Consider the following 12,850-nt stretch of genomic DNA (forward strand, 5'->3'; position numbering starts at 1 on the left):
GTCTTTGGTACCATTACACTATCTCGCAAGGAATCACCTTGCGTCCGTGCTTTATATATATTGTCACGTTATATTGAAATATGCATATTGGTTGACTTAACGACTTTAAGTTAACATTGGAAATGTATTGACTTCATGTTGTAGCGATACTGCTCATTAATAACCTCGCTGATTACTATTAACATAGCCTTTACAAGCTAGCCTTTGTAAAGGCTATGCTATTAACCTCGCTGATTCGTTGGATAACTCTTGCTTCGTTGCACTTCGTTGTGTCAGTCGCTTTTGGTGGACAGTTTCGAATGAAAATCGGCATAAATGACACTAAATAGCAGATCCGGACGTTCGAGCGGGTCATTTGGAAGTCGATTGAAAGTGACGAACTTTTTTTACTTTTTTTTAATCAACACCCCGAATTTTCAGCAAAAGTAGCAAATCGGGTGTTTTCAGTCTTGATCAACTAACTTTTCTGATTTGGTAAAAATGTCCTCCTTACCCTATTCCAAAATATGGTAACCCTATCTAGTATCTAGAAGAACGACGCCGTCGGCCGCAGCATGCTATAATGGAAGGACAGTTTGGTTTCAATTGCTTGTTTGTGATCTGTGTTCGAACGAGGGTACTGCGTGTACTTGCTGTAGCCTACGCAAGCCTACGTCATCTCTGATGTAGGTCAGATTGCATTTAAACAAAAATCAATTTAAAACAAACATGTTCAAAACGAGGCCATTGTTTAAAACATGTGTTTTATCGTTTTTTTAGCCATGACATCACAAGTATTTAATTGTGACGTCGCAATGAATTGGCATTGACAATTCAAAATGTAGGGTAACTATGGCTCCTTAGACGAAAAGGTATTCCGATCACTGTCATAAACAGACCAAAAATATCTTTAACCACGACTACGTCGTTATGCAACATTTTTACGGTCGGCGGTTATCATCATCAGAACACCCATTCCGTACCAATGATCTGTATCTACGTGCAAAAACTGTTGAACCGGCGCGATTTCAATTTCAGCCACCCCACATCGTATACGTCGACTATTTGGGGTGCAAATCGTCCGTAGACTCATACTACATGGTTTTTCGGACGTATCCACACAATTATGGCATAATCATACAGCGTTTGAAAAAAAATGTTTTTTTTTCAAAAAGGCATTTGATTAAAACACTGATTAAAACATGATTTAAACCAGTGGCTCCCAACCTTTTTCGACCCATCGCCCCTTATCGAGCTTGTCACAAATTTTCGCACCCCAATATTTACGGATTTGAAAACGAGGACATAGCCTACATACATACGTGAAATTTATTCAATTAACTCTGATCGCTGGTAAATTGACTAAAAGGGTCATTTATCCGAGTAGGTGCCCGGAAAACTGGTTTTCCCGTCTACTTTCAGCTGAGCTGAATTTTTTTAAATCAACTTTCGCGTCATATGCAGAATAAGCAGTCTTTACGCGCATCCTTGCCCGTGGTAATTAAATGGGGGGGGGGGGAGATGTAGTACCGATGCGACACTGGGAACGAAAATACTTGAAAAATTCTCTATGATAATCCAATGACTACACTCCGTGAATTTGTCTACAATTGCATGCTGACAGAATCTTTCCTCAAATGCAAAAAAACTTCGACCTACATGAGTTATGCGGTCCCTTACAGATGTTTTCTGTTTTGGGGGTGTAAATAATAAATTTCGATCGACGCATTCATTTGTCTTGGCAACATTCAACACGAAAAAGCCTACAATGATTTTTAATGTGAATTGTAGGGCTTGTACGAGTCTATATAACGGCACATATGTTTTAATAAATACCATCCTTGGGTGGACTTTTTTCAATTCATATACATAATTTATACAGGTGAGGTCAATGATACCATATAGCTAAATCAAGCAAAATAGTTGGACTAACTAGTCATGCGACAACAAAAACACGCCTACACACATAGACGCTGTGTTTAATAACACTGGTCAACACATATTTTTAGGCAGACAAAGTAAGAGTGGTTTTGGGGGTTCTGAGGGGCACTGATTCCGAATATGACCTTAGTTTGTTCAAATTGGCTTTTGTTGTGGAGATAACCCATGAGGCTATTTTGACCAAAATCCCCCATTTTCGCGGTAGTGACTAGATATATAATCGGCTCAGTCGTACTATAAAGTTTAGAAAATCAATCTACTTGTTATTTTTACACGCAGAAGACTCAGCAATCAAAATACAGCAACAGCACTGTATTCAGGGGTAATAGATTTATCATAGTTACAGATTTTCACGGATATCATGTACATAAATAAACTCCAGTCATGTACATAAGTATTTACGTAGATACTCAAATAACGTGGCATTAATTCAATCAGTTTTACGTCCACCACCTGCTGTAAATTTGGAATAATCTGTTGGAATATCATATTATTGATATATTTTAAATCAAAATTGTTTTTTTTTTGTACGATTTTCGTCTGTAAGCTATTTAGCGCAGTTTCTTGAAAGGTTGCGGCAATGGTCTGACATATTATTTTCAATTGTTCATCTCATCTGCCCTGATATCTCTCTTTTGTTGTTCTGATGTCTTGGTTGAGCCTTCCCCCTTGCTAATCAACAAGATGATCAGGAAATTTATCAAGATATCTGAACAGCAAGTGAACTTTTATGCTCATGTTTGTGCTCAAGTGTTCGATATGCAGATACGAATTTTCGGACCAACTGTTTGTGGTTCTTTATGATCATCTAAAAAGCTTAGGATAAATTAGAGGCAGTGAACTCCTTCCTAATGTGAAATTGTAATCTTTCATCGGTATTCGAATATACCAGATACCAGATTTAATCTTCTCGTTCGATGGGGTTACTAGGTATACCCACTTTGTTGACTCAGCGGAAAGTTATCCATTTACCAGTCAAAAAAGGAGACGTATATGAGTATTGTAGTTAGGCCTTCCAAGGACAAATTTTATAGTTTTATACTCCTCTTTAATCTAGGTAGAATGACCAATTGATACAAGAGAATATGTCTTTCCGTTATGCAAAAGTACAATTTTCATTCTTGACAAACTGCTTTTTTGACAAACAAATATTTCGCATCATGTTATGTTAATATTGATAGAATGACTGAGAATGACATGAGGGTTCTTCATAGTCAATTAGTTATTTATGTGCAGTATAAAAGTAGAAAAAACTACGATTTTCTTCCTACCAAGTGAAATATTTAAGGGTAAATACAGTAATTTGGGGCTTTTTTAGGGGTATAAATATCTTCTGACAAAGAGCCAATCTGACAAAACTAATGTGATGTTCGTAATCAGCAACCTCAAAAACCCCAAAACGGCTCTCAGATCTTCTGCCTAATTTTTTTTTCATTTTGTTGACCAGTGTAAGTAGCTGTGATGTTTTGTTGCTATAATGAGCTATTTGGAAGTCAAAATCTCGATTTACGGGTAATGTGTATGTACCCTCAAATTTGTGAGTTTGTGCTTAAATCAAAAAGTGATTTCATGGCAACATTAGAGGTATTATTTATTTTATTTTCCCGGCGGTTGCGAACAAACATTATTTTTCTTGCTTGTTGTGGCTTAGATTATTTTACACAGCAAGAAAAGTTGGAACATTTAAGTTTTTGAGCTTATGTCACATAGGTTCCCATCAGGTCGTGTTCCTTCCGACCCACCGCATGGGTACCGATAATTCGTTCGAGCAACTAATTTTGAACGTTCATAAATATTTTTCCAATTGATATTCATGTATAATTGTATATATATCCGGTATGTAGAGCTTGTACCAAAGTTCTGTGCCAGCAAAAGATCTACTCTTATCGGCTGAAGATTTAGGGGCCCAGAGATCATTTTGCAATTCTTAATCCATCGATACCACATCACCCCTATACCTCGCAGGACGTTCTAACATGTTCGCCCGCCAGTCGCCCCCTTTGGTGTTTTCGCCCCCTTGTTTCTCAAAATTGTCCACGTTGGGAATCACTGATTTAAACAGAGTGTTTTAAAGCACCGTTTGTTTTAAATGCAACCATAAATGTTGGTGTAGGCCTACACGATCAATTCATAGGTATGTGTTGTTGGCTACATTCTGAAATATGAAGACCGAGCTTATGAAAATAAATGTGGCTACACTAATTGTTGTTGATAGTAATATTATTAGTATTCATATTTTCTTTATTCAGAGTAAAACGGACAATATTGCTATTACTATTAATATAATATCACCACCACTTCAGATTGATACCATTGTCGCTTCGGACCTCTGTAGCACAGACGTGGAGTGTGATAGAAATAAATCACGGGTTAAACTCTAGAGTTAAACTAAGCCATATTCATATTCAGAAGACTGGTGACTCCCTTCCGAGACGTCATCCCCTCGTTCGGTGTCGCCATCGCTAGAGGAGCCACTCTCGCTATCACCGTCGTGGTAACGTCTCTTCCACCGATCTTTTGGTTGGAGACCAAAGGCGTCGTATCTGAAAAGGAAGATAGGCCTACATCGTTGCATGGGGAGTTGGCGTAGTGGTGATGACATTCACGGCCGTCTAAGCACTGAGCTAAGCATTCGAACACGGTTCGGTTCTGGCCAATAATGCCAATAGCCGACGTGTCTAATATTTCGTATCGACGTATGTTAGTTGCATCGCATTTGTGTCTGATCGATCGCGTTGTATCCTACATGTCTTGAGCAGACGAAAATACGAATGCCTACGATTAAGATTACGAAAGGAAGCTGGGCTGATGTACTGGTACATTATATATTTACTGGAGCGGTCTCATGACTCCAACTGTCCGTGAAATATTGAAACTGTACTGTGATGTCATGTCCATTTTCTCGTTTGACTTCTTTGGTTTGATCTCCCCCGTATGTGGGGAGGGAGCTCATACGGTCAATAACACACAGCATGTTTTTTCGTTATCAGTCGTTGGGCGGAGGTCCCACAGGGCTATACTTTACCGCTGTGCGAATCAGATATTTCTCTACTGATCTTGTTATGTCAGCAATTGATAGCGGCGCCTCTATTTTGTACATAGCAGAGCATGGATTATTATTAAAAATAAGGAAAGTAAAAATATGAACATAATGAAACTTTGAAGATAATAAAAAAAGTTAGCGGAAGCGATCTGCCTCCCTCTAAATCTGGATTTAAGGTTTTACTCCAAAGATCCAGATTTGGTTTGGAAAAATGCTGGTGGATTTCAAAACAAACACCGAATTGGATTATAAAAATCTTTGTAAGGTTCAGTCTCAGTTTTCCACGATTTTATGAAAGTTGGATTCCAGAGAATTGTGACATGCTACCCATCGTCTTCTAACTCTTCGTCTTCGCTTTCATCGTCGCTTGGATCCGCGTCGCTACCGCTGTGGTCACTGATGGTACTGTGAACATATACGTAATCAGAATAGCAACAGCATTTAAGAAAGCAAGTCACATTTGAGGGGCTTACTCTGATGTCTGTAACATCTCAATATTCGTTCCCCGAAACAAGGCAAGGGGACATAGTTGACACCGACCCCGTTTACATGGATTTTTAAAACGGCTCGACACTGCGTCATATTGCCCATATAGCGGGACTAAGTGAACGACACGGCACGTGCTGACATCACGTCTCGTTAAATGGGGTGGATGAGCAATACAATGCCAGAGAGATGGTGTGTATAATCCTGTCTTGCTCCGAAATCGAATTTGAGCCCCATAATCGCAGGTAATCCTGTGCGAGCCCCCAACTTCGACTCTACACCGTAGCCTAAGACCACTGTGATGCCTTCCCTAAACGTCGTTCCGCATACTTAATTACTTATATGGCAGAAGTGTTGAGCTATAGCTTGAAATATGCCGAGAGTGAAATGTGCACATCTTTCGAGAAAACGATCAAGATGACAATCCTTCTTTATCGCCATGTAGCGTTATATGCTATAGTAGGGTTGCCAAACGTCCGGAATTTCCCGGACATGTCCGGAATTTCACTGAAAAATCCGCGTCCGGGAGGAATTTCAAAAATATACCTAAATGTCCGGAATTTTGAAGGCTTGAAGCAGGCTCAAAAGTTTTTTGTAAATCAACATAAACAATATTATTTTCAAGCAGGTTTATGCTATTCAAAATTGTTCTTCGCGCCCCGCGCGAGTTTGCAACGTATAAGGATATTAGTATGGGCTTCAGGCACCACCCTCGCCAAAAAATGCAATCAAAATAAATATAAATAACCATCATTTACTGAAATAAGTCTGATTGTAATCGCAATTATAAGCTAACGGTATATTCCTAGAGTTGGTTAAGGCCGATTGGATTCTTCAATCACATACAGTGGCTCCAAATCTTGTGGGGTCGCCCGCCTTTATCTGGAGATCGCGATGATGTTGAACGTAATCAGCTTCCTATGCCGTGTGTAAGTTTGGGCAAGCTGAATTTTTTTAGTAATCAGCTTATCAAGTTTTGAGCTTTGCCACTGAACATTTTCAAGTGGGAAATGAGGTCGCGAGCATAAGAGGTTGGAAATCACCGGATGTGCAACCTCCTGGTGCATTTTAGAGTAGCCTAATGTATCGAAGAATCAATATTATTCACAGAATTCATACATAAAATATAACAGCTAAATGCATATAGTAAGTGTCCAACAAGTTACATCGACTACCCTATAGTGGGCACAAGATCAGTGCTTTGAGGGGGGAAGGAGAAAAAATGTTGTTTCGGACCTGATTAAAACACATAAGCAGATAGCCGCACCGACGTAACTGTATAGCAGGGCTGTCAAACACAATCCTGACAGGCCAGACACGGCCCGCCAGATGATTTCATCCGCCCGTAGAGGAATCTATTGCTAACCCTAGCAAGTAGCAATCACCAGAGCTCCCATTACAGATTGCCCAATTCATGACCTATGTTCCACTTCATTCCTGTATTGTGTATACAGTCGATGGGCAATGCTTTGATAGTGTGACGTCATGTTGACGGCCAATGTGTTTCACCTCATTTTAAAATCCGCTAGGAGGCGCTAAAGAGTGTCCGGAATTTGCTACACAAAAATATGGCAACCCTATGCTATAGCTAAGCCTACCATATTTTCAGAACCCAAAAATCACTTTTTTCTTTGCGTCAAGTTTGACGGCTATACAAGCAAAAAATTATAATAACAGACACAAAAAACAGGAAATTTAAACAGATTAAAAGACGACATGCAAAAAAAAAGGACAGTTGGGTGACCACGGAGGGCAATTCCTCCTCCAGAAGTACATATGGTAGCCTACCCCTTTGTAGGGTTGCCATATCGTCCTTATGTCTCAGATTTGTCCGTAAGATGTCCGCATATTTGGCAATGAGTTCGTGATTAGAGCCGGTGGAAACGCAGCTACTATAAAGGTCGCGAACAGATGATATTATGCTGTCCTTGGTTTTTGATCCATGTCGATGACAGCCCTGTCTGCGTGGATACATAATTGCACAAACAGACGGATTAACCGGGATGATTATTTTTTAGGCGGGTGAATCCAAACTTTTGTAATTAGGACGTGACGTCACGAATACCGATTGTGACTAATGTAAATGAATGATGTCTCATATATAGAAGTCGAAAGTCTTAAGGGTATAATCATAGTTTCCCCTTGGCTACAATGATTATAACCTGTCGCTTGTAAGTGTGTTGTCGTCTTCGTCGTATCTTAGTCGATCCTCGCATTCGATGTTGTAGTTGAAAGTTTCGAATAGGCTGGAACACATTTAACAACACAGTCTTTCGTGACAGCGCATTCGAAATCAGGTATACGTAATTCATTACATTCAGTGCTGGTTGGTAACGAAGTAGCCTACTTCTGCATTTTGGCGTACTCATAGTAGGTTTTGCCTGCTTGCACTATACTTACACAGATGATTATGATTTTAGATTACTGCTTGACAAATTTTAGTTGTTAAGCAAAACTATATGCCTATAGAATACTTTCTTTTGTGCTTAATACTTAGAAATCGCCAATTCGCCTGTACTTAAGTACAAATTCACATTACTACTACTTCTACTTGAGTACGACGACTTCTTTAACCACATCTGATAACAATAGCTTAAACGAAAAAGTGTCCGACTGTCCGTGGTGAAGTGCGTGATGCGTCCTATCTTTTCAAACATGTACGCAAACTACAATACAGTTGACCAGAGTTGTTCCTGTAGGCATCTTATCATAAACAATCGTACTTGCCATAGTTCTGAGGAGCAGCAATCGTTTCTGGAATATATCAACACATCAATCCATGGCTTGGGTCAATACTCCACATTATATGTTTCAGGACAATATGATATGCGTGAAAACTATCAGATAAAATCATTATCGATATTGCATTCAAATTGCCTTACTCTCTTTCTTTTTCCCGTGCATCGATATCAACTCATAGATTCCGAAGAAAACGCTGACAACTCCCACGCAAAACGAGTAAACAAGCATGAAGGATTTTTCGGTTGTCTTGGCCGGATGGCATCGGATCTGCAACAGAAAAAATATAGCGGGCGAAGCGCTTATAGGCGTAGCTATTTAGCATACTACAGCGAACAATGAAGGCCTCAGCTATTTAATCAAGTGATTCTCGGCTATACTTCCACTTCTACTCAAACTTTCTGATCAAAATCTCTTCGTGCTTCGCTCGATTTCTACAGTCGCGATAGTTTTTGATTGCACAAGGGTCGCCCTTATTAATATACAAGATTTATAGAACTCAGTTTAAGGGTCTTCGCCGCTTTAAAGCCGTATTGTGTCTTGTACAATCTACATAACTCTTTAATGCTTAAGCCTTCAACATTATTTATCACATCATGATCGTCCCGTACTCTAGTTCAATCGCAGTATATACGAATCCCTTGAATGACGGATATACCATCGCCTACGCGTTTTAAGCACAGCTAGTCAGTTAGATGGCATTTCGAAACTATGCAATGCACCGATAACGTGATATAGGGACATGGATGGCCGTACCAACGGGTTTTGGTGTATGTCTACTCCGCTAATGTTGGATTTCAGCCAGTGATCAAGAAATTCGCCCCATTATAATAAGATGTCAAGAACTATTCACTAAATAGCACAGTTAGTTACCTTACTTGGGCACGGGAATTCTTCACACTGTATGGTTGCAGCAACCTCGAAACCAAATAGTAGCTGCTGCAAGCAGAGAAAGACAACCTCCAACACCATTCTAACGACACACTGGATCTCGTAGATGTCTTCGTGCGAGAGAAAACCCTTGCGTATCGCGTAAAATTTCTTCATAGGGAAAGAATCAGAAATATGCTGGAAATGTTTGTAGCCGCATTAGGCGCCCGCGCGTATACTCGGAAGCAGGGCCGTAACTGCCGCACCCCAAACCCCCCAATTGGGGGGCAGCTCGTAGGGGGCCCAAAATTGTTTCGTGAATTAACATAACTATGGAGTACTTTTTGAAAATTTATGCAACTTTTTCAAAAAATTTTGTTGTGGTAATGTTGTCAAACATCATTGGGTGCCCTTCTCCCAAGAAAAAATACGCATGATTTATGGAAATGGGCATTTCGTCGTCGGCCATTACCGCACCACTACGCACCAAGACATATGGAGTTTTAGGCCATGTAACATACGACTCCGAGAAGTGTGATCGAACGATTGGCAGCGAGAAAACCTTGGCCGAAAAGGACTGCCCCTATGCTGGCCGAAAACTTCGATAGGGTTGTTCAAAAATACCAAAACGTCGTCAAAGCTACATCGGCACGTCGAAAGAAGATACTTTCGGGTATCGATATTAACCTGGGAATTATATTTTGCTGTATTTTACATGTGCGTCAGATCATTTTCTGCTCATGGTGCCCGATTTCAGCCTTTAAAGTATTTTATTTGCTTATATATATCACCATCATTTTAACGAGACTATTTCAATTTTGTTGACTCATTTCCAGCAAATCAGTGTCAAATTAATTTTTCATTAATTGGCAATTTCATTATTTCAACTCTATCACAGCCCAGTATCAAGATATAAATCCGTGAAAAAAGCATCACTTTCCCTCCAGACATGCCTGCATGGAACACGATATTTGGTCATATCGAAGTGTCGAAATTTTTCACCGTAAATACTATAAATTCAAAAATAGTCGAATTTTCAATTCAAGATTGCACGGCCTTTACTGATCGGAATTGACCCAAGTTTGGTGTGTATAGCTTTCTTTTAGGCAACCTGACAATTTTATCACTAAGCGAGTGAAATTTGGATAAAAAAAGTTATCTTTGAACAACCCTAATATACATATATGTTTAATTGTCCATAGGCGTCTAAATGGCTGGCGCCGAATGTTCCTGTCCTGGCAATCTGAACCCCACGAGACAAATGCCATTCCGCAGAGAAAAATTATTTGCCAGTGCATAAGAAATACCGATTTGAAATCGTGTGCGTCTTTCAGTTTAGTGCGTTGGGGCGATTTCAATATCTTTCGACGTAGCAGACAGGCGGTCACGAAATAACATCATGTAACGTAGTCATTATACCAACGGGTCCCACCGAATATGTCTAATTAATATTTACGGGCTCTACATTTTCCAAGACACCTCACTCATAGGATAAAACAATCGACAGCAATATATATGCAATTCCCGATCATATTGACCTATATTCATTATTCAATCTTGGATTATTTGAAATTTTCGCCCGCCAGAAGTTTGGTTTATCACCCTATGAGAGGCCCCAGACCAACGTTTTTTTTTTGGAGGGAGGGGCCGTCGAAGTGCTGTTTCGGTCATGCTTGGATGGACTCTATATGAACCACCCCTAATCGAAAACATATTCTATTTAGTCTAGTGCTCGTCGATCAAATGAAACGCAGTACTTCAATTATACTGATGGTTTCCCTGCATACGTTATTCATAAATCAGGAAAATTTGACATCCCGTTGGCGATATGAAAGAGAAGCATGTAACCATACACGCGTGAAATGAAAATTAAAACATTTGTTCACTCACAGTCGAAAGAGCTCTACGGCTTCTCGTGATCTGTTGGAGGGATCTCATTGGAATATTCTGGACGTAAACTGTAACATGATATACATTCAATTTATAAATTTAAACCAATCAGCCTGCTGTGCTAATCGTTGAATCTAGCTTGTACATTATTATCGCAAAAACACGATGCAGTGACAATATAGAAATTCCGTACTATACCTACAATGCCAATATAGGTTTGCACTATACCAACTATATAGTCGAGTGACTGTAAGGATTTTTGTTAGTTAAGCAAAGAAGTCAAGAAGTGATGACATATAAATCTTGAAACACAAGACCAAACTAAAAAAAACTTCGGGTACAGTTACAACGAACGGATATAAAGTACAACTACATTGACGTTGCACAATTTTCAATGATTACACAGTCTACATTATACACACGTATCTTGGTACCCATCTCAGAACTTTTTATTATAGAACGTAATTCAGTTTTAAATATGATCAATCTATAGATCAATAAATAAGCGCTTGAGTTATTAATGCAAAGATGCCTGTCCAATAGGCCTATACTTGTTTCGATCTCATCTTAGTTAATATAATGTTTTAGTTTCCACTAGTCATTTTTAGGGGTTAAAACAAAAATCAATTTAAAACGAACATGTTTTAAACAAGGCCCTTGTGTAAAACACGTTCTTTTATTTTCTCCTAGCCATGACGTGACGAATATTTAATTGTGACGTCACAGTGGACTGACATTGACAATTGAAAATGCAGGGTAAATATGGATCATTCGACGAAAAAGGCTTACGACCACTGTCATAAACAGACCACAAATATCTTTAACCAGAACTACATCGTAATGCAGCATTTGGTACTTGTGAAATAAGTGCCCGGAGGTCTAGGCGGCAATAGTTGTTGCACCATAAAATGGGTGTGTAGGAGGATAGTAAGTGTTTTGCATGTACATTGAAATGAGGGTGAAAAAATCGTTAGGTCTGATAAGGAACAAGTGAAAAAAATAACCCTGTCATAGGAATAACACGGGATTAAAATAGGAGAGAGTCAGTACACATAAAACGCCAAGAAAAAGGGGGGTTTGATCCGCTAAAGACGATGGGGAGTTGGTCGACACCACATGTCGTATTATTTACTTGCGCAGATACGCGGAAAAGAACATACAATGTGTTGAGTTTGGTCGAATCGGGTGCATTGCTAAACACACGGGATTGTGTGATATTTCTGAGAAATCACGGGTTGTTGGTGTGAAGGATGAAATGCAAGCGATGTAAAAAAATAATGAAAGAGGAAATTACGTCAACAGGCGATGATGGATTTAGGTGGCGATGCAACCCCTGTGACACTACGGCGACTATACGGAAACACTCGATATTCGCGGGAAGCAAGGTAGAACTTCCCAAATTATTAATATTGTTCTACTTTTGGTCCCATGACGCGTTGCAAACCCAAATTTCGCATGAAGCTGAGATTAGCCCACGTTCAACGGTTACCTGGTGCGGCAAATTGCGAAAGCTTTGTACGTCCGAATTTCACAGGAACAAGCGACGTTTGGGAAAGGAAGGCGGTTGCGTAATTATTGATGAAACGCACTTAGCCAAGCGCCGGGCTGCCTCTGGTAAAGGACCAGCTGTTAAAGCCATTTGGGGGTTTGGAGGAATAGACAAAGCCACCGGAGAAATGTTCATTGAAATAACTTCTGACAGAACTGCTGAAGTATTTCGAAAACTCATAGTAGAAAATGTGACAGAGGGGTCCACAATTCTAACCGATGCTTATCCTTCCTACAAGGGCATAGAGAGCTGGGGGAAGGGTTACATACACGGCGTAGTGGACCACTCCCGATGGTTTAAAGATCCCCGGACAGCTTTTTGTACTAATGAAATCGAGGGGGCCTGGGGACAGC

At 39.8% G+C, this 12,850-nt stretch overlaps 2 protein-coding genes across 2 annotated transcripts in view; both read right to left on the minus strand.

Annotated features, from left to right (window-relative positions):
- Window positions 1-4,162: 4,162 nt before the first annotated feature.
- Window positions 4,163-9,269, minus strand: LOC145436802 (gap junction alpha-6 protein-like). Its single transcript, XM_080314026.1, has 5 exons — window positions 9,062-9,269; window positions 8,332-8,458; window positions 7,612-7,695; window positions 5,291-5,368; window positions 4,163-4,463 (listed from the first exon to the last, which is right to left on the minus strand). Exons 1-3 carry the CDS (start codon window positions 9,233-9,235, stop codon window positions 7,649-7,651), a joined length of 348 nt encoding a protein of 115 aa, XP_080170152.1. The 5' UTR covers window positions 9,236-9,269; the 3' UTR covers window positions 4,163-4,463; window positions 5,291-5,368; window positions 7,612-7,648.
- A 1,374-nt stretch (window positions 9,270-10,643) lies between these two features.
- Window positions 10,644-12,850, minus strand: part of LOC145438285 (gap junction alpha-4 protein-like) — a 45,374-nt gene continuing 43,167 nt past the window's right edge. The window contains exon 4 of the mRNA XM_080315680.1: window positions 10,644-11,016. Coding sequence (XP_080171806.1) covers window positions 10,928-11,016 — 89 coding nt within the window. The 3' untranslated portion in view covers window positions 10,644-10,927. The remainder of the gene's footprint in view (window positions 11,017-12,850) is intronic.

Source organism: Botryllus schlosseri, chromosome 4, assembly GCF_051294905.1.
Source record: "Botryllus schlosseri isolate E-star chromosome 4, Bs_hap1, whole genome shotgun sequence".
Classification (NCBI taxonomy): Eukaryota; Metazoa; Chordata; class Ascidiacea; order Stolidobranchia; family Styelidae; genus Botryllus; species Botryllus schlosseri.